General features: G+C 29.6%; 5 protein-coding genes across 7 annotated transcripts; 4 read left to right on the top strand and 1 right to left on the bottom strand.

The window, feature by feature from the left end:
* Positions 1–1,745: 1,745 nt before the first annotated feature.
* LOC122526249 (probable ATP-dependent RNA helicase kurz) lies at positions 1,746–7,137 on the top strand. 2 transcript variants are annotated; one of them, XM_043649540.1, is made up of 17 exons: positions 1,747–1,997; positions 2,087–2,266; positions 2,345–2,632; positions 2,691–3,114; positions 3,201–3,436; positions 3,511–3,862; positions 3,968–4,199; positions 4,280–4,469; positions 4,542–4,774; positions 4,867–5,090; positions 5,154–5,399; positions 5,509–5,698; positions 5,768–5,905; positions 5,968–6,171; positions 6,284–6,502; positions 6,584–6,681; positions 6,756–7,137. In XM_043649540.1, exons 1-17 carry the CDS (start codon positions 1,845–1,847, stop codon positions 6,830–6,832), a joined length of 3,684 nt encoding a protein of 1,227 aa, XP_043505475.1. In that variant the 5' UTR covers positions 1,747–1,844; the 3' UTR covers positions 6,833–7,137. The 2 variants fall into 2 exon arrangements, with proteins under 2 accessions (XP_043505474.1, XP_043505475.1); XM_043649539.1 differs by having other exon boundaries at positions 1,746–1,997; positions 4,867–5,399.
* LOC122526252 (thioredoxin-related transmembrane protein 2 homolog) lies at positions 6,916–8,561 on the bottom strand. The gene is made up of 5 exons (XM_043649545.1): positions 8,180–8,561; positions 7,913–8,093; positions 7,643–7,829; positions 7,376–7,571; positions 6,916–7,251 (listed from the first exon to the last, which is right to left on the bottom strand). The coding sequence occupies exons 1-5, from the start codon at positions 8,321–8,323 to the stop codon at positions 7,153–7,155; spliced, it is 807 nt and encodes a 268-aa protein (XP_043505480.1). The 5' UTR covers positions 8,324–8,561; the 3' UTR covers positions 6,916–7,152.
* Positions 8,562–8,997: 436 nt separating this feature from the next.
* On the top strand, positions 8,998–10,916 carry LOC122526251 (N(4)-(Beta-N-acetylglucosaminyl)-L-asparaginase-like). Its single transcript, XM_043649544.1, has 5 exons — positions 8,998–9,407; positions 9,490–9,646; positions 9,732–9,957; positions 10,074–10,384; positions 10,484–10,916. Exons 1-5 carry the CDS (start codon positions 9,275–9,277, stop codon positions 10,749–10,751), a joined length of 1,095 nt encoding a protein of 364 aa, XP_043505479.1. The 5' UTR covers positions 8,998–9,274; the 3' UTR covers positions 10,752–10,916.
* Positions 10,917–11,311: 395 nt separating this feature from the next.
* LOC122526250 (protein Red) lies at positions 11,312–13,368 on the top strand. 2 transcript variants are annotated; one of them, XM_043649541.1, is made up of 3 exons: positions 11,312–11,403; positions 11,504–12,017; positions 12,107–13,368. In XM_043649541.1, the coding sequence occupies exons 2-3, from the start codon at positions 11,526–11,528 to the stop codon at positions 13,166–13,168; spliced, it is 1,554 nt and encodes a 517-aa protein (XP_043505476.1). In that variant the 5' UTR covers positions 11,312–11,403; positions 11,504–11,525; the 3' UTR covers positions 13,169–13,368. The 2 variants fall into 2 exon arrangements, with proteins under 2 accessions (XP_043505476.1, XP_043505478.1); XM_043649543.1 differs by having other exon boundaries at positions 11,316–11,402; positions 11,501–12,017.
* A 1,287-nt stretch (positions 13,369–14,655) lies between these two features.
* LOC122526356 (cytosolic 10-formyltetrahydrofolate dehydrogenase) lies at positions 14,656–20,004 on the top strand. The gene is made up of 8 exons (XM_043649728.1): positions 14,656–14,898; positions 15,746–15,804; positions 16,237–16,378; positions 16,539–16,773; positions 17,319–17,995; positions 18,157–18,571; positions 18,655–19,313; positions 19,395–20,004. Exons 3-8 carry the CDS (start codon positions 16,243–16,245, stop codon positions 19,970–19,972), a joined length of 2,700 nt encoding a protein of 899 aa, XP_043505663.1. The 5' UTR covers positions 14,656–14,898; positions 15,746–15,804; positions 16,237–16,242; the 3' UTR covers positions 19,973–20,004.
* Positions 20,005–25,110: the final 5,106 nt, after the last annotated feature.

The raw sequence follows: 25,110 nt of genomic DNA, 5'->3' as shown, positions 1-25,110 counted from the left end.
TTTCTTTTTAATAGAAAAAGTTTTCTAATAATTCACGGGATAGTCGAGTACGAAACTATCGAAATAACAGAACGACGAATAGAACAAGATAGAAGCAGCGACTGTTATGCTATGTTATAGAATGAATTACACATGTGTGCTTTCCATATATTATGGTTATAGGGCAGTAAGACGAAGCGATGCTTTGGGTGGGGGGAAAAAAAGTCCTTGGTAGTACGCCGATTTTCTTTTTATTATCATTACCTATTTTTTTTTTTTTTGTCGAAAAACAAAGTTTATGGAAAAACTCGAGGTCAACGGAGATATAACTTTTTGAAAGTTTGAACTGCAGGTGACCACCGGAGCTAAAGTATCGTAATTGTTTCCATAACTAATGGCAACAAAAAATTGAAAAGTAGAAGTATCGATGGCTTTGCAGAAGTATTAGCCTCTTTTCGTTTTGTTTCTAGTTTTTTCTTTTTCTTTTTTTTTTCCTTTTTCTTTTTTTTTTTTACACGTTTCATAGAAACTTCGTACTTTACAAGTCAGCTATTTTGAAAGATCATTGCATTCTTCGACGCGATAGTAATAGAAATAAAAGTCTAACATTGATATTATACAAATGAATTTTATATAATAAAACGTGGCGAAAGGTTATCAGATTTCATTATCCGTTTGTGCGGTCTATTCGATAAGCCAACGATTGCTCAGAAGCAAACATATTGATGAAAACACGTTATGGTCAACTTTTTTTTATCATTTCTTTCGAAATTTAAAACGTATTAGAATAAAAATAAATTATTTCGGAAGATGAAAGCTTTTCTTAATCTTATTTTTTATGAATATTAATTTCTTATTACTTATACATTTGTAAAATAAAACGATACGCAACAGTCTCTCCACTTCGTCTCCTCGTATAGAAAATATCTATTTCTTGAAGTATAATTCTTCTTGATTTGCTACATCACATGGTAATTCAATAGGATTATACTTTGATTACATTATATCTTAAAGAGGTCAAAAATACTAGCATGAGGCTTAATAAGTGATGTTTAACGTAATGTAACATCGATTTGGATGCGGAACTAAATGCGCAGGCGTTGCATCATATAGAAAGTTGTAATTATAAACGACGAAACTATAAATTATTTTTCAATGATATAGAAAATCGTTTCCATGTCATTTTTTTCAATTCAAATGTCGAGACAAAAAAATCTTTATGGCTAGAAGCGACATTGATCTAAAACAAATCACACGGATAACAAATTTCAAAATCAAGTTATCTTCTATATTTTCCCGTCATTACAAATTATATTTACTTTTTAATACTGTTTATTTATATAATTAATTGAAAGATAATTAGTTTTTTATTATTTAAAGAATGATACGATGGTTTTACAAGTATTTTCATTTAATTTATAGATCTCTAAATCTAATTTATAGATCGTAATGCTGTAATTTTTAAATGTATGCATAATGCAATAATGCATTTCGATCGATTATCGATACTTGGAATACCATCTAGTATCGAATTATTCGAACCTCGAATACAGAAGTACATAGAAGCTCACATGTTTCCTGTTTTATCTACCCAGTTTCATTTTAGTTACTAACGAGACCACCAGTGCGCAATAGTAGATTTCTACCTTCTTTGATAGTATTGTACCATTATCACGTTAAGTACCTACTCTCGCCCTCTGGTGGTGTCGGTACTAACTAAGATGATTTTCGTTATGCGAAAACTGGACTTGTGAGTTGTTATTGTATTTCTATATTCTTTGGTATAACATTTGGTATACCATACAACATTATAGCACGTGGGTAATGAAACGTTCAATGCTGGCATTGATTTTATACTATTGTTTATGTTAAATAATTACTCGTTCAGTCATTTATGTAATAATTATTCAAAGTGGTTAAAAGTAGAGTTAAATATTTATAAAATGGGGAAAAAAAGGTACAATTGGAAAGCAAGAAATGTCTCTGAAATTGAGATAGATAATACTGAAACCAAAAAGGTATTTTTATTTATAATTAGAAGAATAATTTTCTTCATTACTTTTTTCTTTTTTAACAATATTACAAATATTTTCAATTTTGTTTACAGATACCTTTAGATATACAACATAGAGAAGATAATTATGATAAATGTAATGCTCTGGTATTACCAAATCAAAAAAGGAATACTAAAAATAAGGAAAAGAAAATACCAGTAACACGTATATTATCTAAAAAACGTAGAAAGCAATTAGAAAAAATAGTAGAAAAGAAACAAAAAAAATTACAAGTAAGTTAGAAAGAATAAATGAAAATCTTATCGTTAAACACGTGCTAATTCTATATACACTTTGTACGTTTTAAACAGAGATCAACGTTACTAGAAAAATTAGCTGAAGTACAAGCCCCGGAAGAAGAATTAAAGAAATATGTTTCCTTGGCTTCAGTTCAAACAAAAGGATTAAAACGTCACTTTAGAGAATTAAACGCACCTACTGTAGAAACTTTAATTAATCCAATCGATGATGAGTGTGCTATAAATAATACAGAATCTAAATTAAACACGATTAAAGGTGCAAAAAGAAAAAGATTGTCTATACTTAACAACATAGAACAAAAGTTCTCTAACTCAGATCCGAACGTTATTGGATTCGATGTAAGTTATAAATGTGGTATTAATATGAATAAATATAGTAAAGTATAATTTATTTTAGGAATCTAGCGAAAGTGAATCCGAGTGCAGTGTTAATGAATGTGAAAACGACAATGACCTAGAATGTAAACAACAGAAAAATGAAATTGATATTACGAATGAAACGAATCTTATTAAAAAAGAAGAGGAAGAAGAAGAACAAAGGAACAAATCGGAAGAAAAAAATATTAATTTGGAAGAAATCAAATCCATTGAAAGTGAACATGAAAAGACTTTACCGGATGCACAATTAAAAGTAAAAGCATCTCAAAATACTATAGCTAAAAGCAACGTAACTAAAACACCTGCAGTTTTTGTTACGTTAAATAGAAAAGAAGAAATTCAAGCAGCTAGATTAAAATTACCGGTTGTAGGAGATGAACAAGTTATCGTAGAAACTATTAATGAAAATTCAGTAGTGATAATTACTGGAGAAACGGGTAGTGGTATGTACATAAAACTATTAATAAATATTATAATTGGAATAAACAATTATTGTATGTGGAATATTAATTCAAACAATTGATTATAGGTAAAACAACACAGGTGCCACAATTTCTGTATGAAGCAGGTTATGCAAGGAATAAATTAATTGGTATAACAGAACCTAGGAGAGTAGCAGCAATGTCTATGAGTAAACGAGTAGCAGAAGAAATGAATCTTTCTGAAAAGGAAGTTTCGTATCTTATACGTTTTGAAGGAAACGTTACACCAGAAACAAAAATTAAATTTATGACGGATGGAGTGTTATTAAAAGAAATACAAAGTGTATGTAATGCCACATATTTCATTATATTATAACAAATTAAAATATAATATGTATATACATTTTTTTTTTATAGGATTTTCTGTTGACAAAGTACTCAGTAATAATTTTGGACGAAGCACATGAACGAAGTGTTTATACTGATATATTAATAGGATTATTGTCTCGTATTGTGCCACTGCGTAATAAAAGAAAAGATCCATTGAAGCTTATTATTATGTCAGCAACATTATGCGTTGAAGAATTTGTTGATAATTCGAAATTATTTAAAGTTAAACCCCCAGTTATTACAGTGGAATCGAGACAATTTCCTGTAACAATACATTTTAATAAAAGAACTAACGATGATTACGTCAATGATGCATTAAAAAAAGCAATAAAAATTCACACACGTTTACCGGAGGGAGGCATTCTTATATTTTTGACAGGTATTTTCATATATTTGATATATAAGTTAAAAATATATATTTTCTTAATATTTCAATAATATATTTGAAATATTTTCATAATAATATATTATTTAAAAAATATAGGCCAGCAAGAAGTGAATTTAGTTGTACGTAAGTTACGTAAAGCATTTCCATTTAAAAAAGGTCAAATTAATATGTTAGAAACACAAAAGGTTGAAAAAAACGAAGAAACAAATAAAAGTGATCATGATGAAGAAAATTCAGAGGATGACTTTGATGACAAGGAAGCAATAAAACGAGATAAGCAAAAACATAAAAAGCAATCTCTTAATTTACCACGTATTGATCTAGATAAGTATGTACATATATAAACTTTTATTTTCACATATTTAATTTTGAAGAGTTATGAAAAAATTCTTTGAAATAATTTTATAGCTATTCGATAGTGCCTATGGACGATACGCATGAAGATATTGTTGATATTGAAGATGGAGATGAGGAAAGCAATTTAGATGAAGGTGAAAGCGAAGATGATGATGCTGTTCTTTTAAAAGGATTATCAAATGCACAACCATTGTGGGTTCTACCACTTTATTCTCTACTCCCTAGTTATAAACAAGCCAGGGTACATATAAACTTTTAGTAATTATGCAATATTATTCGAATAGTTAAATTAAACAAGAAATGTTTTGTACAGGTTTTTGAAAAACCTCCAGAAAACTGTCGTTTATGTGTAGTATCAACGAACGTGGCAGAAACTTCATTGACAATACCCAATATAAAATATGTCATTGATTGTGGTCGTTGCAAAATGAGAATGTATGATAAAGTTACTGGCGTGAGTACGTATCATATCTGTTATACGAGTAAAGCTGCTGCAAATCAGCGTGCAGGTAGATCTGGCAGAACAGGACCTGGCCATTGTTACAGGTAACACGATGATATTTATTCTGGTTTATTAACGATGTATAATACTTGACACATTTATGAATATACCTTTTTTATTATCATTTTTTTTTTAGATTGTATTCTTCTGCAGTTTTCAATGACCAATTTCCAAAATTTAGTGTGTCTGAGATTCAAAGAAAACCAGTTGATGATTTAGTTTTACAAATGAAAGTTATGAATATTAATAAAGTCGTTAATTTTCCATTTCCAACTGCACCAGATCCTTTACAATTAAAAACTGCTGAAACACGTCTTCTAACTCTAGGTGCTCTAGAACGATCTTCTCTCTACCAAGAAGGTAAAAAGATCATGATTTTGCTTGTTATGTTCATTTTCATTAACAATTTTAATCATATTTTAGATACATTTAATGCAAAAGTAACTCCACTTGGACGTAGCATAGCAGCATTTCCAGTTGCTCCACGATATGGAAAAATGTTAGCATTGTCACATCAACATAATCTATTGCAATATACAATTTGTATGGTCGCAGCTCTTTCTGTTCAAGAAGTATTAATAGAAGGTCTTAACATGGAGGGTAAATTTAAAAATAAGTGGTTGCAAACACGACGTATTTGGGCTGGAATTGGCAATAGTTTACTTCTTGGTATGTATATTATCAAATAATCTTGTATCTAACAAATTAATAGCAATATACACATGTTTATCCTTTAATATATTTATTTTAATATAATATATGTTATTTAATTATAAAGGCGATCCAATGATTTTGATAAAAGCAATTGGAGCAGCTGAATATGCAGGGTCTAAAGGAAAGCTTATATCTTTCTGCGATGAAAATGGTTTGCGTCATAAAGCAATTATAGAAATTAAAAAACTCCGACAGCAATTGACTAATGAGATAAACCTAAATGTGCCAAGCGTAAATCTTATTATTGATCCAAGGTAAATACTATTTGAAAGCCAAATGTAACTGAGGCAAGTTTTTTCTATAGTTTTGTTCGTTTGATACAGCATGTCTCCTCCTACGGATATACAAGCAAAATTGCTACGTCAAATAGTTCTTGCTGGTATGGCAGATCAAGTCGCACGGAAAGTATCTTCAGAAGAGGTTGAAGATCAAGATAAAGCAAAATGGAAACATGCTTATAAGTAAGTATAACAAAAATTATGTTTTTTATTGTACTGTACTAATATAATACATTCATTTTCAGAACTGCAGAAATGGAAGATCCTGTATTTATGTATTCATCATGTGTTCTTCGAAAGACAAGTCCAGAATGGGTTATTTATCAAGAAATATATGAAACTAATAAATTATATATGCGTGGTGTAACTGCAATAGAACCAGAATGGCTACCAAAGTTTGCTCCAACCTTATGTACATTAAGTGAACCTCTGATGGAACCTTCCCCGAGGTCAGTATTATATTCTCATGACGTTATTTTTAATAGTTATGTGTATCAAAGACTTCTATAATTTGTAATAAGTTATTGATAATTTATTTACTAAAATATGATTTTAATTTAGATATGACATTGAATCCGGAAAAGTTCTGTGTCACATAACAGGTACATTTGGTCGAGCTGGTTGGCAATTACCAATGATGGAAATAGAGCATCCAATGAATGTAGAAGGAGTAAAATGGTTTGCAAGATTTTTTTTAAATGGTGAAGTGTGTTCAAAATTAAAAAAATTTGTACCTTCGTTGTTATCTACACCAGCCAGCGTAAATAAATCCTGGGCTAAGTATGTTTTTGAATATTGTCTTGAAAATGTTACAATTCATTAATATCATAAATTATTAAAAAAAAAAAAATTGTCTTTTAGATTATTACCACGTACAGAAGCAATAACAAAAGCTTTAATATCAGAAGGAATTATGTCAAAATGTAAATTAATAGATGTTTGGAATAAAGATAAAACTTGTAAGTATATATATGTCTTAACAGTATTGATTATTCAAATTTAATTTTCATATATTAATTATATTTTTTTCTAGTCCTTTTATCTGCTTATCAGAAGTGGTTACCAGAATCGATACATTCCGAAATATCTTTACTATGGCCACCAATATAATTTATATTGTCTATTTGTAAACATGTAAATATGTGACATATGAGTATGTATAAGTATTATTAAAAAGCAATCGATAATTGATATTTGCATTCAAAGAAAATTTATATATAACAGATTAACACTAAAAATATAACAGTAAACTCGACTGTTACCAAAATTTCTTATAAAGATAATGAATCTAATGGAAGTATTTACAGAGCTTTGAAATTTATTTTGAGCTAAGCTTTGGTTTATGAAGATTATATTGAATGATTTTCTACATAGTAGAAACCATTTCTAATAAAGTTTACTATCTCATACTATTATATATTTAAATAGTATTACTCAGCCTTTATTGCTTTCTTTTCTTTTCTTTTAGTATGATTCTTCTTACATTCTCTATAGACATTGTTAAGATCAAATGCTGCTTTTACGTTATCCTAAAAAAGTAATATTCTTATTATAAAAAAATAGAAACAAGATTATGATAATGTAAAAGCATGCATTGTAATTATTATACTTTTATATATAGATTATTAGGAATTAAATTTAATTAATATATACCATAGAAAAAAGAAATTTAACGAGTTTGCCCTTATGATCAGCATGTGGTCTTCTTTCTATTTCCTTTCCATCTTTAAATAGTATCACAGTAGGCAACTGTTTGCTGGTACTAGCATCACTAATATGATATTTAACACCTGCATCAGGATATCTTCCTATATCTACTTTACCAAATTTCAAATTGTCCAAAGCATATCTGTATCATATGATCTTGTTTTTAATATATTTATATATATAAAAATATTTGTATATTCAGAGTATACTCACTCTGCTGAAAGTTCAGAAAAGATTGGAGCAAAGTTAACACAAGCTGGATTCCATGCAGTATAGAATGCTACAACCCAAACTATTTTAGTATCTCGTATTAACTCTTCTTGCAATCCACTTGCACCACGCAAATAAATAATATTTTCTGGTCCTTGATATGTAGGTTCAGGCAGTATTAAACCACATACTGTAAATACACTTATATTATGATACGTTTTTTAATCCAGCAAGAATAAGAGAAATTTTTTATATTTGTTCATCGATACATACGGATGAAAATAATTGCAAATAAAATTCCCATGCGTATATCAGCATAAAACCATAAAACCAAATTGGCAACCTTAGTGTAAACAAAACTGGATGATAAATAATTGATCATAGTTACGCTTCCAGTTTTTCGTGTCCTAATCATTATTACTATCATGAGGAAAAACAGAATTTCTGTTTCTTTCTGAAAATTTGTATGAAATGAAGTTTTATATGATATATTATAATTATAATTTTCTTATTATTAATAAAAAATTAATTATTACTTACTCCATCAAGTTCACACTCTGATTGTGCAAATATATAATGACAAATGAAAGGAAGTCTTTTAGTAAAAATATAAGAGACACTAAGAATAATATTAATTAAATAATATGGACGTAAAAGTAACTTTAAATCCTTCTTAAAAGACATCGTTATGACAGGGGGAATGAAAATAAAATAATAGTAATACAAATTTTAGGTTATAATTGTAAAAAGTAACATTCGATTATTAATAACTTTGGGTTAACGTATTTTGTAATTATAATCAATTATAATGATGATGCATAAGTTTATCTATTATCAATTAACTTTAACTTCACAAATTAGGCACATATCTTTATAGATTATTATCACAGTTTTTGTTAAATGGTCAGAAATTATATGAGAGTTATATCGAGATTTTTGACCTATTTGTTCTATATCGATTGTAAAATTATCGACAATGATCTTCTTATCTTTTGAAAAATCAAACTTATGAAAATGTTATCAGAATTAAAAATAAATATTGAAATTATTCGTTAACATTTTATATATCTCATTTATTTTCATAAAATATTTATTATCGATCAATATATGATAAGTCAGTTTAAAAAACGCGCCTATTGTTTGATTTCAATTGTATCATTAAACTTTATTTTATTATTATTATCATCTTATTTAATATTTATTTTATATGTAATTTAACACTATTGATAAAAAGTATTAAAATAAATACACACTTTATAGGATTAAAGTATAATTAGATAATAGATAAAAAATGGTGGAAATCTTTTTTATTTGAATTTATATTTATTTTTACTATTGCGTATATTTTTTGATATATAAGATTATATATATAATATAGTAATAATATTACTGCAACATACGTATATACATGCAACTGCAGAGATAATCTCAGAAAGTTATTTACTAGTTATTATTGATTGCAGGTCATTGACAGCTATAAGCTATCATTTGTTACTTCAATACTAATATTATAACATAATATCAGTATTATACTTGAAATTTTTAATGCCATCATTTTTTTAATGGTCAAAGATCAAGTACTATAAAAGATGACTGCAGAGTGATTGAGTTTAGTCTGTAATCAATAATTTCAAAATGTATTCTATCAAGCATATTACTCCAATTTTCATCCTTTTATTTTTATTTTTTTCATACATATTAGCGGATGACAGTAAAGGTATTCCTTTGGTAGTTATAACTTGGGATTATAAAGAAGCTACGCAAAAAGGTATATTTTTGAATAATTTAATTAAAAATGAATAAAATCTATTTATGTATATAACTCATAAATTAATTATTTTCTTTTTAAGCATGGGATGTTTTAAATAATGAAGGAAAAAGTGCTATAGATGCTATAGAAGCTAGCTGTTCTTTATGCGAAGAAATGCAATGTCGCAAAACTGTGGGTTATGGTGGTAGTCCAGATGAGTCAGGAGAAACAACATTGGATGCTATGATCATGGATGGGTATAATTATTAATATATTTCTTTATTATTTAATTTATATTTTATTTTCTATATATTTTGACATGCTCTATATGGATGGTAATAGGGTCAAAATGGATGTGGGTGGGGTTGGAGGATTAAGAAATGTTAAAGGTGCTATATCTGTTGCTCGTAAAGTGTTAGAACATACAGAACATTCACTGCTCGGTGGAAGTCTAGCTACAGATTTTGCTATACAAATGGGATTTAAATCAGAATCTTTAGAAACTGCAGAATCTAAAGATATGTGGAAAAAATGGAAAGACAATCAATGTCAACCGAATTTTTGGAAGGTATCTTACTTTTTGCATTATACCAGTAATCACAGATTTGGAAAATATCTTATTCATTAAACGTAATATTTTGTAACAAAGGTCTATTTTTAAGTCATTTATACAATCTTGTTTAGAATGTTGTACCAAATCCAAGAACTACTTGTGGTCCTTACAAACGAATTAATGTTATGGATACATTTGTGGAACAAGAAAATCATCAAGAAGTATCGTATTCCAATGAAGAAAATCATGATACGATAGGAGTCATAGCAATAGATAAAAATGGACATATAGCTGCTGGAACTTCCACCAATGGTGCAAGACACAAAATTCCTGGTCGCATTGGGGACTCTCCCATACCAGGTGCAGGTGCATATGCTGATCAACAAGTTGGTGCAGCTTCTGGTACCGGTGATGGAGATATTATGATGCGGTTCTTACCTAGGTATTATACAAATTGTATATTGAATCATTAATAAAATGCAATGATAAGTTGTCTAATGTGTTATTGTATTTTTATAATTTTTGTTTTTATTTTTAATAGTTTTCTCGCAGTAGAAGAAATGCGCCGTGGTGCCACACCAACAGAAGCAGCTAAAACAGCTATAAGTAGAATAGCAGAGCATTATCCTAACTTTACTGGTGGAGTTATTGCATTAAATAAGGATGGACAATTTGGAGCAGCATGTAATGGCATCCCTTTTTTTCCATTTTATGTTAGCAATCTTGAATTTGGAGAACCTAAATTATTAACTGTACCTTGTGTAAAAGAAACATATTGCGTTAGTGGTACTGACAATAATGTTTGTTAATGTCTTTTTAATGATATGTAAAGTTTTCTGCTAAAGTTATAAACAAAAATATTTTTAATAGTTAAACATTAAAATATATCAAATTTCGAGGAGTTAATTTCCATTCGTTTAAATTATTTTTTACTGCTAAATAAAAGAATTGAGAATAGACTTTATGGTAATTCATACAATGGATAATTAATTTTCCATATTTTTTTTCGACAGCTATTTTGTTTTATTAGAAAAATAAAGCAATTAATAAAATAATAAAATTCTATTATTTATAGTAGCAAATTGATTTAACTTTTCTTCTTTTTAAATAATCGTACCATTTTATCCGATGACGAGATTGGTAGAAGATGCGCGTGTTTGCTCGTTATAGCGTTCTGATTGGTGATTATGTTATGGTGTAATTTTCTACTAATGTGTATTTCTACTAAAATATTGTTTACTAATAAAAAATAAATTTACTACAGTAAAAAAGCTCATATTTTATGTAATTTGTATTTTTTGTTTTTTTTTTATAGTATACATTTAGTTGGTAATAGCATCATGTTTTGCGCATGCGTAGATCACGTAAAGGACCAACAGTGCTTTAGCAGTGATTACCTATTGTTGTACCTAATATTATTTGTATTAATATAAATTTTGAAATTTTTATTGATATCTAAAGGTAATATAATATAAAGAAATAATAATATTAATAAATTACACAATAAGATGTGTTATATATATATATATATGATATTAATATATCAAACTTTAAATTTTAGGTTAGAAACAAATCTACTAAAAATGCCAGAAACCATGGAGGAAGATATAAGTATGTCAGTTCGTTTAACGAATGACGATTTTCGAAAATTATTGATGACACCAAGAGCAGCTGCTCCTTCAGCTACACCAGCATCAGTTCCAGGCACAGCTCGAGATGCTAGTGCTAAGACAGCGCAAACACCTATTGTTACCGGAGGTAGTAGAGCAGAGTTACGTAGAAAAAAGAAGAGCTTTTATGCCAAACTTAAGAAACAAGAGGAAGATAAAATGGCAGAGTTGGCTGAAAAATATAGAGACAGAGCAAGAGAGCGTAGAGATGGAACTAATCAAGATTATCAAGCAGAAGATCCTATGAATAGTGCAAGCGCATATCGTGCTGTTGCTCCTGATTTAAAATCAGGCATGGATGCAGCAGAACGTAGAAGACAAATGATTCAACAATCTAAATTCTTAGGTGGTGACATGGAACATACTCATTTAGTAAAAGGATTAGATTATGCCCTTTTACAAAAGGTAATTATAATTAATTATGAATTAATGAGTTTATCAGGGATGATTATATTTTCATTGCAAAATAAAAATAATTATTTATTTGTCAATAGGTACGTAGTGAGATAGAAGCTAAAGAACACGAACAAGAACAGGAAATGGAAAAGTTAGTAAAGCCAAAAGAAAAAATAAAAGAGAAGAAAGAACCAGAGAAAAAGGAAGACGAAATGCAATTTAAAACTAAAATTGGTCGCAATATTTATAAAACTATTTTGACCATGAAGTCAAAACAAATAGAAAGGAATGAACTTTTTACACCGGGACGAATGGCATATGTTATAGAATTGGATGATGAAAATGCTGATGTAGATATTCCGACGACATTAATTAGAAGTAAAGCGGATGTTCCTACTGTGGAGAATACGCCAACATTGACGACTAATGATATAGTAATAAATAAGTTGGCACAAATTTTATCATACCTAAGACAAGGTAACCGACATGGAAAGAAAGGTAAGAAAAATAAGGATGGTCGTTCCAGAGCTGATGATACAAATGATATGGATCTTCCACCAAGACCTCAGGATGAAAGTATATATGGGGATATTGGTGATTATGTTCCTGCTATTGGAAGAAAAGATAGCATACAGCATCGAGATAAAAAGAAAGGTTCATACTTTGATAAGCCAGAGAATAATATAGATACAGATGATAAAGCAAATACTCCACAATTGCCAAGTACTTTGCCTCAAATTATTGAAACTAATGTACCTAAGAAGGGAGCGCTTCTTAATAAATTGGCTGCTGAACCTGAAGGTTATGCAGAGTGTTATCCAGGTTTGGACGAAATGCAGGATGCTATAGATGACTCTGATGATGAAGTGGATTATACAAAAATGGATTTGGGCAATAAAAAAGGTCCTATTGGTAGATGGGATTTTGATACACCGGAAGAATATAGCGAATATATGAATAATAAAGAAGCACTGCCAAAAGCAGCTTTCCAATATGGAGTAAAAATGGCAGATGGCAGAAGAACTAGGAAATATAATAAAGAAAAGAATGAAAAAGCAGAATTAGATCGTGAATGGCAGAAAATTCAAAATATTATGAATAAAAGAAAACCAGCTACTAATTTGGAAGGAGGCCCGGAATTTAAAGTACCGAGATATTAAATATTCTTTAATGATTATATACTTTTGAATGCAAAAATAGTGTAGATATTTTGATTGAATATTCATCGCGTATAATTTAACAGAAATGAAAAATAAAAACAAAATCGAAAGAAAACAAACAAAAAATCGCGAGACCGGTGTTCAAGTGATAGACTCTGAAGCCCGCATTAACGCGGGGCTGGTGCTCAGTAATATAAATTTAAAAAAAATTTAAATTAAAAAAAATAGGTTTTCGTTAGAATTATTATATCATATTAAATTAAAAATGTTCACCCTTAGAACTTGGAGAGAGAAATTAAGCCAGAAATACATTTTTCCACACATTTACAATACCAAATATTATTTGAACTGTATATATAATAAAGTATATGTATTTAAATTACCGTGAAAAAAAAAATATGTATGAATATATATATACATATATGTATTAATTATTGCTCCAAATTAATTGTTTAATTGTACATTATTTTTACAAATTGTATTAAACATAAGTAGAATATCTTGACTGTGTATATATATATATATATATATATTAATACTTTTAAATATGAATAAAATTATGTTATCTTGTATTTTATAATAAACATAAATAAATATCTTTAGTAGTATTTTTATTTAGAATTGCCTTATGAATAACCCGACAAAAATGAGGGGAATTATCTTTCTCTAACAATTCGTAAAAATTATCAAATTATGAAATGAGATTTAAAAAGCTTTTGACCTTAAACTGTTAGACGTACACTTTGCAAACAACTTACAATTTGTTGATTTATGTCCAATAGATACTAAGAAATCTTTTTAAAAAACTAGAATATTCCAGTTTCAGTTGATAATACTTGAACTAATAACGACAAAAGAGTTTTATGAAGATTAATTCATTAAAAAAAATAAAAGAAATCATAGATAAGTTCATGTATCATTTAAATGACTACATATATCCAACATTACATAAATCTCTTTCAGTAGTATTTAAAAAAATAATCAACGTCACACATTAAATAAAAATATAAAGTATTTTTCTCGAAACTATTTTATTTCAAAATTTCATTTAACAAGAAATTTGCGATTGATAAAAATTCGACGATCAAATAAAATATAAATATTTCAAAGAAATCCAATCAAACGTGAAATAAACGTTTCGAATAAAAGTTACATACAATTTTGCAAATCCTTTAATTTTTGTACACGTATAACACACGCGCTTGCTTATTATTATTTATAAATTTGTTTATTTTATTACAGATATTTTCCTTTTGTCTTTCATGTAATCTTAAAGATTAATTTCGTAAGCGTATAAAGACGTAGATTAACACGTTATTACAATTAATATGTCATTCTCCGTTATATCCATCGATACATCATTTTCTTACTAATACGTAAAAATTCTATGTAAAACGTGTCTCTTTTGATAAAGTATATTGTATCATTTAAAGGAAATCAAGAAGGAATACATGCAGTTCTTGACCCTCTCGGAGAGCGATATCGACGGCTTATATAAACCTTGTTCGTTTTTCCATTTGAATCAGTTTAACGTTGCAACGAATGGGAGCTTGATCTCTTACGTGGGTACGAGTGTAAAACGAATTTGAAGTAGTTTCAACGATCAATTTATTTCATTTAGATTTATCAATTATTTGTAATTAAATGTATAAATCAATATTTTTGTATAAGAGATCGGTCCAATGTTAACTTTCGCAAATCTTCGCTTTTGGCGTACATTTGTAAATACCGTAAGTCGATTTTTTAATCTTATTTTGTATATAATTTTCTTGTTAAATTGACATTTTATTTTGCGAAATTGTGAATAATTTTTACAATAATTTATTGATTTATTTATGATTAATTTACTAGCGACGAGAAAATATGTATTATTTGTTCCCAAATATAGTAGAAATGAGTGATATAGTGAAATTTGTTTATTATGATGACTTTGAATGTGGAATTTTTGATTAGAATAACTGACTGATAATAATAAACGGAAAATATACAATTTTCATGATTAAACTCCAATTATTACAATTAATTATGACAATTCTACACTTTGAATTTATCGCAAATTATTTATTTAATACAACTTTAAATATTTGTGCTACTTTATTTTTATAAACAACTGTTCTATGAATTTTTATCATGTACTAAGACAAAAGATAAAATCAATTTTACGATTAAAAGAAAGTTTTGAAGAAGAGGTCCATTTAGTATGAATTGGCTAAAAATTCTAATCGTATTTTTAAAATTTAATCGCCGCAATTGATAACAATAACCAAAGTGTGATTTTAATAGATGGATTATTTTTAATTAATATTATATAGAACTGAGATCAATTGATCATTGTTATCATAATCGATTGATAATATTATACGTGATTATAATAGCCTGATTTCACTATATTTATTTTTATTTATTTTATAGATACCCAACTAATTACACTAATATGCACATGTGTAAATATATACTTTTTTAAAAAGTTATAAATGTGTAATGCTATTGCAAATAATAGTATAGTAGGCTTTCCTCCTTAATTAATTAATTAATTAATTAAAATAAACCAAACAAATGTACCATTACTTTTTGCAGCTTGCATAAACGTACTATCAAAACATCTCTCAATCTTATACCGCGCTGTAGATAAATAGGTATGTATTTTGGTTTAAGGTATTAAAAAAATACAAGGAAATGGATAACATTCGCACGCTTGATTTTTATCACAAAACTAACAAAGACTGCATAATCGAGCATGATTGAAATAATCGTATCATTTAATCGATATATTTATTTTAATTGACTCGTACAAAAGAGACAAATATAAAAGTATTTAATGAGTAAGCCTTAACTCAAATGCTACTTGAAATCTAAGATAACAATATGTAATAAATGAGCATGTCATTTAAATCTTATTGTTAGATCCATTGCTTCTAATTTATCTGTCGTCAAACTTAAGCATTGTAATCGTATATCGTTGTATGTAATATAAAAAGATATAAACGTTTCATTTTTTAAAACAATCGATATCTCTGACAAAGAAATTCCATTATCGTTTAAATGTAAACAATTGTTTGCGAATATAGGCGACGATGGCACAACTTAAGGTAGCGATTATCGGTCAGAGTCCGTTCGCAGCTGAAGTTTACAAATTGTTACGACAAAATGGTCATCAAATTACTGGAGTTTTTACTATACCTGACAAAGGAAATCGAGAGGATCCATTGGGTATAATATAAGATTTGTTCTAATTATTTTTCAATCTTAAAAACATTTTACTTGCATTCTGTGATACACAAAATGACTATGCAGAATTATCAGTTTATAAGGAAAAATGTATTTTTTAATTTTTCTATTTTCTTTTTCTTTTTTTTTATTATAATTATAGCCATCGCAGCAAAGGTTGATAACACGCCTGTTTTTAAAATTAAATCCTGGAGAAATAAGGGTGTACCCCTACCAGAAGTACTCAATACATATAAAAGTATCGACGTTGATCTAAACGTACTACCCTTTTGCAGTCAATTCATACCGATGGAAGTCATCAATCATCCTCGTCATCGTAGCATATGTTATCATCCGTCATTATTACCTAGACATCGAGGAGCGAGTGCTATCAATTGGTAATAGTACAATCTTTTTCTTCTAACTTTTTGAACAAGATAATTTTTCGATAAGATATAATAATTATGTAAGAAACAATATTTAATTCGATCTGTTAATTTTCTGATGCAATGAAATAGATAAAAATAATGCACGATGAATCTCTTTTACACTATTTATTTTTTGCAATAAATTATCGCATATTTTTTTTTTTGTCTAAATTAAATCTATAAACAATTTCTAAGAGAGTGCTCTTTTAAATTTATAAATTCTTTACATTGAATAAAAGATCGAAGTTTAAAGTAGAGAATTTATATAGTATAGTAGAACCGGTTTGGTTCAGATTGTGGCGAAATCGTTTCTTTCTCTTGACTACTTTCTCGCGTATATGTGGGCTGACTTAATGTTAGATAATTATATCAGAGGCATACATTTTTTATTAGCTGATTGCGTTCAATGACTTATTCCATGAGACTTGATATTTCAAATGAATAAACAAAAAAAAAAATACGATAACGTCGACAATTCATAATAGAATATAATATAATTATCAATGTTTTAATAGGACTTTGATAGAAGGCGACGAGACAGCAGGATTCTCAGTATTTTGGGCTGACGATGGTCTCGACACGGGACCGATATTACTTCAGAAATCATATAAAATAGAATCAAACGATACCTTGGATACTTTGTATAATAATTATTTGTATCCTGATGGTATCAAAGCTATGGTCGAAGCCGTTAATTTAGTAGCGAAAGGTACTGCCCCTGTTATACCGCAAACAGAAAAAGGTGCAACTTATGATCCTCTGTTAAATAAAAAAGAACTTCAAAAGATTGATTGGTCGAAACCCGCAAAGAAAATTCACAATTTTATTCGTGGCCTTGATAGTACACCAGGTGCATGGACTTTCATTAACAACGAAGAAGTACGTTTGTATGGTTCTACTTTATGGAATGGAACTTTACCCAAAGTCGAAAGCGAAATCAACGTTGATGATCGAATAGGAAGAATTCACGATGGTGGTCTATTGATCGAAACAGTCGACGGTAATTTTGTTAACGTCGAAAGGATCAAGATTGGTACTAGAACCATTCACGCTAGTAAATATGGTCAAAGTGAGGAGAACAATATGGTGGAATTGACGGAGGAAGAATTGAAGAGTAAAGATGTTTTAAGACGAATTTGGAAAGGCATACTCAACATGGACATCGAAGATGATACGGATTTTTTCGTTTCTGGTAGATTATCGTTATTTCTTTGTTTTTTTCCTTTTTTATTTCAGTATGAAGTAATACTATAAGATTAGATAATCGAAATTTATTAATGTATTTTACCGGAAATTGATAGAACTTATGAACTTTTGATAATAATCGATAAATTAATAATTTGTTTTGTCTAGGTGGCAAAAGTATGGACGTCGTTAGATTAGTCGAAGAAGTCAAAGATAATTTAGGAGTGAGTTTGCAAAATATCCACGTCTTCATGGCCCCCGTTTTCATGCAATTCTTAGGAACTGTTATTTTGACGACACGCGGTAATGCAGCAGCTAAAGATATTAAATACGATGCCGTAGAAATACGAGTAAATAACATGGATCTGAAGTTCCCAAAACAACTTTTCATAAACGGAGAATTTGTTAATGGACAGAATAAACCGATCGATACGATTAATCCACACGACGAGAGTGTTATTTGTAAAGTAGAGAGTGCATCGGTAGAAGACATTGATCGTGCAGTGAAAGCTGCGAAAAAAGCTTTCGAGGAAGGCGAATGGAGTAAAATTAGTGCTAGGGAACGTGGAGAATTATTGTTTAAGTTAGTGTTCATCGAGTTATTCAAATTATTGTTAAATATTTCTATAAGAAGTTTTTTTTTTTAACGAATACAATTTTCTTTAGATTGGCTGATCTGATGGAAAAACATAAAGAAGAATTGGCAACCATAGAAACGTTAGATTCTGGTGCAGTCTACACATTAGCCTTAAAGACACACGTTGGCATGTCCATAGAAACTTGGAAATATTTTGCTGGTTGGTGCGATAAGATACAGGGCTCAACTATACCAATATCTCATGCCAGACCGAATAGAAATTTGACATTTACGCGAAAGGAACCGATAGGGGTTTGTGGTTTAGTAACGCCATGGAATTATCCTTTGATGATGCTCTCGTGGAAAATGGCAGCTTGCTTGGCAGCCGGTAACACGGTCGTGATGAAACCAGCTCAAGCTTCGCCATTGACAGCGTTAAAATTTGCTGAACTTAGTGCACAAGCTGGTATTCCTCCTGGTGTTATAAACATTGTTCCAGGTAACGGTTCCGTAACTGGTAACGCTATAGTTAATCATCCGCTTATCAGAAAGCTTGGTTTCACTGGTTCCACGGAAATTGGTAAAACGATTATGAGATCTTGTGCCGAAAGTAATTTGAAGAAGGTCTCGTTAGAACTTGGTGGTAAAAGTCCTTTAGTCATATTCGAGGATGCTGATCTTCAACAGGCAGTGAAAATAGGAATGAGCAGTGTATTTTTTAACAAGGGTGAAAATTGTATTGCCGCTGGTACGTATATAAAAGTTATGAAATGATATATTTTGTGTTCACATTGCCATTTAATCAATTTCTTTTTATTTTGTTATATAGGCCGAATTTTCATTGAAGAAACTATTCACGATGAGTTTATTAAAAGAATAATCGAAGAAACGAAGAAGATGTCGATAGGTAATCCCTTGGATCGAAGTACGACTCATGGGCCACAAAATCATAAAAATCATCTCAACAAGCTTCTAGAATACGTTAAATATGGGATCGACGAAGGTGCTACGTTGGTTTATGGCGGTAAACGTATAGATCGTCCGGGATGGTATTTCGAACCGACGATTTTTACCAATGTTGAAGATCATATGTATATTGCAAAGGAAGAATCCTTTGGTCCTATTATGGTGATTTCTAAATTTAGTTCTAAAAATATGGACGATGTAATAAGAAGGGCTAATAATACAGAATATGGTTTGGCATCTGGAGTACTAACTAAAGATATTGCTAAAGCATTGAGATTTGCTGAAAAAATCGAAGCTGGTACTGTATTCATAAATACTTACAATAAAACAGACGTAGCAGCACCTTTCGGTGGTTTCAAAATGTCAGGATTTGGAAAGGATCTTGGGCAAGAAGCACTCAACGAATATCTCAAAACAAAAACCGTAACGATCGAGTATTAGGTTTACTACGTAATAAATAATGTTATAAGCCACGAATGTTTTATACGATCTTTGTATTTTTCCTTTAACTTCATAGAATCATATTGTTTTAAATTCATAACTACATATTTTTTATCATATTAATTTATCATATAAAATAATCGTCTAAATATATTCTTCTTATTTCAGTTCATTATGTTGTATCTTGATATTTCTAATGAAAATTACGTGCGAAATTGTTCACACACATGTGTGATATATAAACATATATATCATATACTTTGAACCTCGTACAGCCTCTTTCAAAATCCTAGATACTGTCAACATCGTTTTTTATTGGAAGATAAGCGTGCTCTATTTTTGTTAATATGCCATGCATTATATCGTTTTCGAGTCGAATTTAAAATTAGTTAAATACTCATTAAAATAAGAATAATACAACAAAATATTTGTTTAAAAATACACATCTATTAATATACTTGGAATATTAAATAATTTCGATCAGATATTGAAAAAAATATATTTTGGTTTAAACAATCTTAAATATAAGTAAAATGCATTAAAGAAGAAGATATACATAAAATAATTGTTAATTAATCGAAGAAATTGTATATTGTTGGTATAAAAGTTATAATTAAGTATTATAAAGTAATTAGTTTCTGTATATTAAATAGATAGAAGGAACTAAGGAAAGGGGTAAAGGAATATGATGTCAATTGGAAAGTTAAAAGAAACTAATTACAATTATAATGCTTAAGGCAAGCGGTCTTTGGCTAGATTTTACTTGCAATGGAATGCATAACATATAAAATATGTTAAACATTATACTGAAAGTAAAATACCATTGCCCAGGTCTAACCACGAGGAGGTAACCGCTTCTGAAGACCCGGGATGTGCATCCTGAAGATGTCCCCATCCGAATTAAATCGAAACCATAGAAAATGAAAGCCCCGAGAACGTTTTTTAATGAGCCCCACTCTTAGGCTCCACCCTAAGAGTTATATTCGGAAAATCCTTAGAATTATTATCGAAAATGAAGAGAAAAGTTTGAAAACTGAATAAGAAGATGAAAACGAGGAGTGCATCTGAATAAAATTCAAGTAACATCAATGATTTTATTAAAAATCAATACACTTTAGTATAATTTCAATATATGCACATACGGAAATTACAAGTTACGAACATTTTATATTTAATAATTTTTAATCTACCTAAAATATAGTATAATAAAAATAAATGTATATAATTTTTGGTTGACCCATGGCATCTGTAAAATAAAGAAAATACATTAAAAATAACTATTATACATGTGCAATTCTACAAGAAAAACAATAAATGGATTAAAATACTTCATTTATATTGAGAAATAATTATTTTATAATACCGTTTACCATTACTCTGTCCTCTTATGGTCACTCTTCTGGTCCTCTTCTACTCCACTACCCCTTCCTCTTGGACGGAATGGTTATATGAAACAATAAACTGATTAAAAACATTCATTTACTTATAGAAATAATTATTTTTACTACCATTTACCATAACTTAGTCCACTTCTGGTCATCTTCTAATCCTGTTCCCCTTCCTCTTGGACAGAATGGTTATCTGAAACAATAAACGAATTAAAAAAGTTCATTTACTTATAAAAATAATTATATTCTACTACCGTTTACCATAACTTAGTCCTCTTTGGGTTCGCTTCCTCCTTCTCTTGGACGAAATTTGGCATCATAGTTCATCCTGCAAAGAAAATATTAAAAGGAATCGGAAAAGGATAGGGAAAAGTAGAACTTTTAAGGTGGAACTTTTCACGATTTTTGTTTTAAGTGGTTTCCCCCCGATCGGACTAATCCACTGACTCTAATTTTTTTTACGAGAAACCTAGGCTTCACGCGACGATCGACCATTACTCTAACAGCAGACGGTTGAGGCCTGACTAACGGATAGTGACCGAATCGCCAACGCGTGTCGCTTCGGTCCCTATGCTAAATGCATACTTTATGCATATCAAATCGCGAATAAAAAACAACGCATCTTAATATTATATATTACGAGGGACCTAGGCTTCACAAGTCGACCGACCATAGTGCCAACTGCAGGACCGGTGAGGCCTGACTAACGGATAGCGACCGAATCGACTTGGTGTCGCTTCGGTCCCTATGCTAAATGCATATTTTATGCATATCAAATCGCGAATAAAAAACAAATCTAAAAGTTGTTCCACCTCAAAAGTTAATTAAACTCACGTGAATGCATGCTAATTCATGTGAGCATACTTGATATAAAGGAAAAGAAAGAAAGTGAAAGAAATAGGGAAGGTATGATGGTTGGTGGGGGAAATTAAAGGTAAGGAATACCTGTAAAAATATAAGAATTATTAAAGAAACATTATAAAGTAATTAGTTTCTGTATATTAAATGGATAGAAGGAACTAAGGAAAGGGGTAAAAGAATATGGTATTAATTGGGAAGTTAAAAGAAACTAATTACAATTATAATGCTTATGGCAAGCGGTCTTTGGCTAGATTTTACTTGCAATGGAATGCATAACATATAAAATATGTTAAACATTATACTGAAAGTAAAATACCATTGCCCAGGTCTAACCACGAGGAGGTAACCGCTTCTGAAGACCCGGGATGTGCATCCTGAAGATGTCCCCATCCGACGACATAAGTCGAAACCATTGAAAATGAAAGTTCCGAGAAGGGAAATCCTTGCAATTATTATCGAGAATTAAGAGAAAAGTTTTAAAACCATATAACAAAATGATAAACGGGGTGTTAAACATCAATAAAATCGAAATAACTTAGTACCTATATATTAATAAAATACATTAAAAATATATTGAAAATACATTAAAAATATATTGAAAATACATTAAAAATAATTATCACAAGAGTGCGATGCTAAGGGGAGAAGAATTAACAAATAAAATTAAACATTAAATTACACATTAATATTTTATTATAACTAAGTTCTAGTCTGGTTCTCCTCTGGTCCTCCTCCTATTGAACCTGCAACAAAAAAAAACAAAGGGTTAGGGAAGAAGAAGAAAAGTGGGACTGAAAACGAACCTGGAAAAGAAAAAGAAAAGATTATTTTAGATTTGCATATATGCAATGAATGATCCATGGTATCTATAAAAATTTGTACTGATCCATGGTATCTGTAAAAAGACAGAAGTGCATTAACAATGATTTTTCTCACACTAACATAAAACTAGGAATGCATCTGAAAAGAATTTAAGAAACATCGATGATTTTAATTAAAAACTAACACACTTCAATATAATTTCGATGAATGCATATAAAAATTACATTTTCTGTGTATTTCATAAATAATAATTTTAAATCTAAATAAAATAAAGTAAAAAATAGAAAAAGTATGCAATTATGGGTCGTTCCATGAAACCTACGAACAAAAAAAATACACTAAAAATAATTATCACACGCTTGCGATGCTACGGGGAGAAGAATAAATAGATTAAAATTATACATTTAATTATACATTAATTTTACATTTTATTATACAAATAATAACTTTACACTATACTTTATTATTATTAAGTCCTCTTGTGGTCCTCGGCTGGTCGTCGGCTGGTCTTTGGCTGGTCCTCCTCCTATGTCCTGCAACAAACAAAACAAAGACGTATGGAAGAAGAAGAAATCCTGCCAATAAAATATTTAAAAAAGGATCGTTTGGTGTGGGTGGAATTTTAGGTAAGGACATGATTCTATCCTTGGGAGTAAGATAGAATCAAGGCTCGCGTGGGCAGGGTCGCATCCCTGAAGTAGACCTTTCTTCGGAAAGAAAGAATCTACCCGCTACCCATTAAAAAAAATACTGGAAACGAACCTGAAACAGAAAACAGAAAGATTAGTTTAGATTTGCGAAGAACCAATGAATGCATCGAAAGCATATTCCTTTTCTAGATCAAAATCCAATACTTACAAATAGATTGAAATTAATCACATCCTGAAACAAAATAAAATGCAAATTAATTCAATACATAATATAATAATTGATTAAATCTTAATACCTAAAACAATAAAAGAGACATTAAAAAACATTATAAGATAATTAGTTTCTACGAATGAAATGAAGAATGAAAAGTGGGGAAATTGTGTGTAATAGGAAATTAAAAAAATGATATTGGGGCGGGAATTCGGGAATGGTATTGTACTCTATCATGATTTTAAAGTATTTTCTATCTTTTAAATGAAATATCATTTATAAAATTAAATTTTCTTAATACTCGATTTATTTTTAGGAAAAATTATGTTCGTATTTGGTGGGTGGTATGGCAAATCCAACGATGGTCACCTGTAACAAAAGAAAACTATTTTAATTATTACCATTCTTAATAACCATTATAAATTATTGACGAGCAAAACAAAAAAATAAAACAATAAAAATATCAAATGACCAACGACTATTTTCAAGATTCAACCATGCTGTCGAACTTGAAAATAACTCATTAAGTCTGTAGTTGCCCTCTTGAGCCACAATTAAGTGGGGGCCTCTTCGGCTTTTAGCCTCTTCTTTCTTCAAGCCTACTGTCGGACATTCCCTACGTGCGAGCATGAAAAGAATCTTTGACCAAAAACGTCAATCGTTCCAAAAAGTATTCGCATAATTTGGCATATTACAACGATTAATGATATAGAATTAGAATCGTCCCTGATTCTATATAATAAAAAAAAACCTAACCGACCTAACACAACCCTGAAAAGAAAAATGTGATTAGTAAAACATCCTGAGCTTTTTACATTGAAAATAATTATTACCTTTTGGTCGAGAGATATCTCATCGCCGAAAGGAATATTATTAACCATGTAAAGTATCGATTCTATTCTAATACCAAACCGTTATAATATGCCAAATTATGGTCGTACAATTTAGAAACGACTTCAAGACATTTTCACCCAATTACTCTCAACTGCTTATTACACTAATATAAATGAAATACATTTCACATTACAATATATATATGAAATAATTCCATTTATTTTCTTTCATCATACATCTTATGCAAATAATTCCGATGTTCGTTAGGGGGTGACTCTATTTATTAATTATTACAAAATGCATTCGCGTTTCCCGTTAGCTATCCTAGCTCGTGGACAATCAACGAACTTAAAAGTTCATCGACTGTGCACA

The sequence above is a fragment of the Polistes fuscatus genome, unplaced genomic scaffold (assembly GCF_010416935.1).
Source record: "Polistes fuscatus isolate 324 unplaced genomic scaffold, CU_Pfus_HIC Scaffold11, whole genome shotgun sequence".
Classification (NCBI taxonomy): domain Eukaryota; kingdom Metazoa; phylum Arthropoda; class Insecta; order Hymenoptera; family Vespidae; genus Polistes; species Polistes fuscatus.
The sequence above is the reverse complement of the archived record's forward strand: the minus strand, read 5'-3'. Positions and strand labels throughout refer to the sequence as shown.

Bases quoted from the DNA above. Each gene is read 5' to 3' on its own strand.
- LOC122526249 (XM_043649539.1), top strand. From the start codon at position 1,845: ATGTTAAATAATTACTCGTTCAGTCATTTATGTAATAATTATTCAAAG. The intron at 2,633-2,690 runs GTAAGTTATAAA...AATTTATTTTAG, and splicing joins CGAACGTTATTGGATTCGAT to GAATCTAGCGAAAGTGAATC. The intron at 5,699-5,767 runs GTAAATACTATT...CGTTTGATACAG, and splicing joins AATCTTATTATTGATCCAAG to CATGTCTCCTCCTACGGATA.
- LOC122526252 (XM_043649545.1), bottom strand. From the start codon at position 8,323: ATGTCTTTTAAGAAGGATTTAAAGTTACTTTTACGTCCATATTATTTA. The intron at 8,094-8,179 runs GTAAGTAATAAT...ACAAATTTTCAG, and splicing joins CAGAGTGTGAACTTGATGGA to AAAGAAACAGAAATTCTGTT. The intron at 7,830-7,912 runs GTATGTATCGAT...GTGTATTTACAG, and splicing joins ATTTGCAATTATTTTCATCC to TATGTGGTTTAATACTGCCT.
- LOC122526251 (XM_043649544.1), top strand. From the start codon at position 9,275: ATGTATTCTATCAAGCATATTACTCCAATTTTCATCCTTTTATTTTTA. The intron at 9,408-9,489 runs GTATATTTTTGA...TTTCTTTTTAAG, and splicing joins TAAAGAAGCTACGCAAAAAG to CATGGGATGTTTTAAATAAT. The intron at 9,647-9,731 runs GTATAATTATTA...GGATGGTAATAG, and splicing joins GATGCTATGATCATGGATGG to GGTCAAAATGGATGTGGGTG.
- LOC122526250 (XM_043649541.1), top strand. From the start codon at position 11,526: ATGCCAGAAACCATGGAGGAAGATATAAGTATGTCAGTTCGTTTAACG. The intron at 12,018-12,106 runs GTAATTATAATT...ATTTGTCAATAG, and splicing joins ATTATGCCCTTTTACAAAAG to GTACGTAGTGAGATAGAAGC.
- LOC122526356 (XM_043649728.1), top strand. From the start codon at position 16,243: ATGGCACAACTTAAGGTAGCGATTATCGGTCAGAGTCCGTTCGCAGCT. The intron at 16,774-17,318 runs GTAATAGTACAA...ATGTTTTAATAG, and splicing joins GGAGCGAGTGCTATCAATTG to GACTTTGATAGAAGGCGACG. The intron at 17,996-18,156 runs GTAGATTATCGT...TGTTTTGTCTAG, and splicing joins TACGGATTTTTTCGTTTCTG to GTGGCAAAAGTATGGACGTC.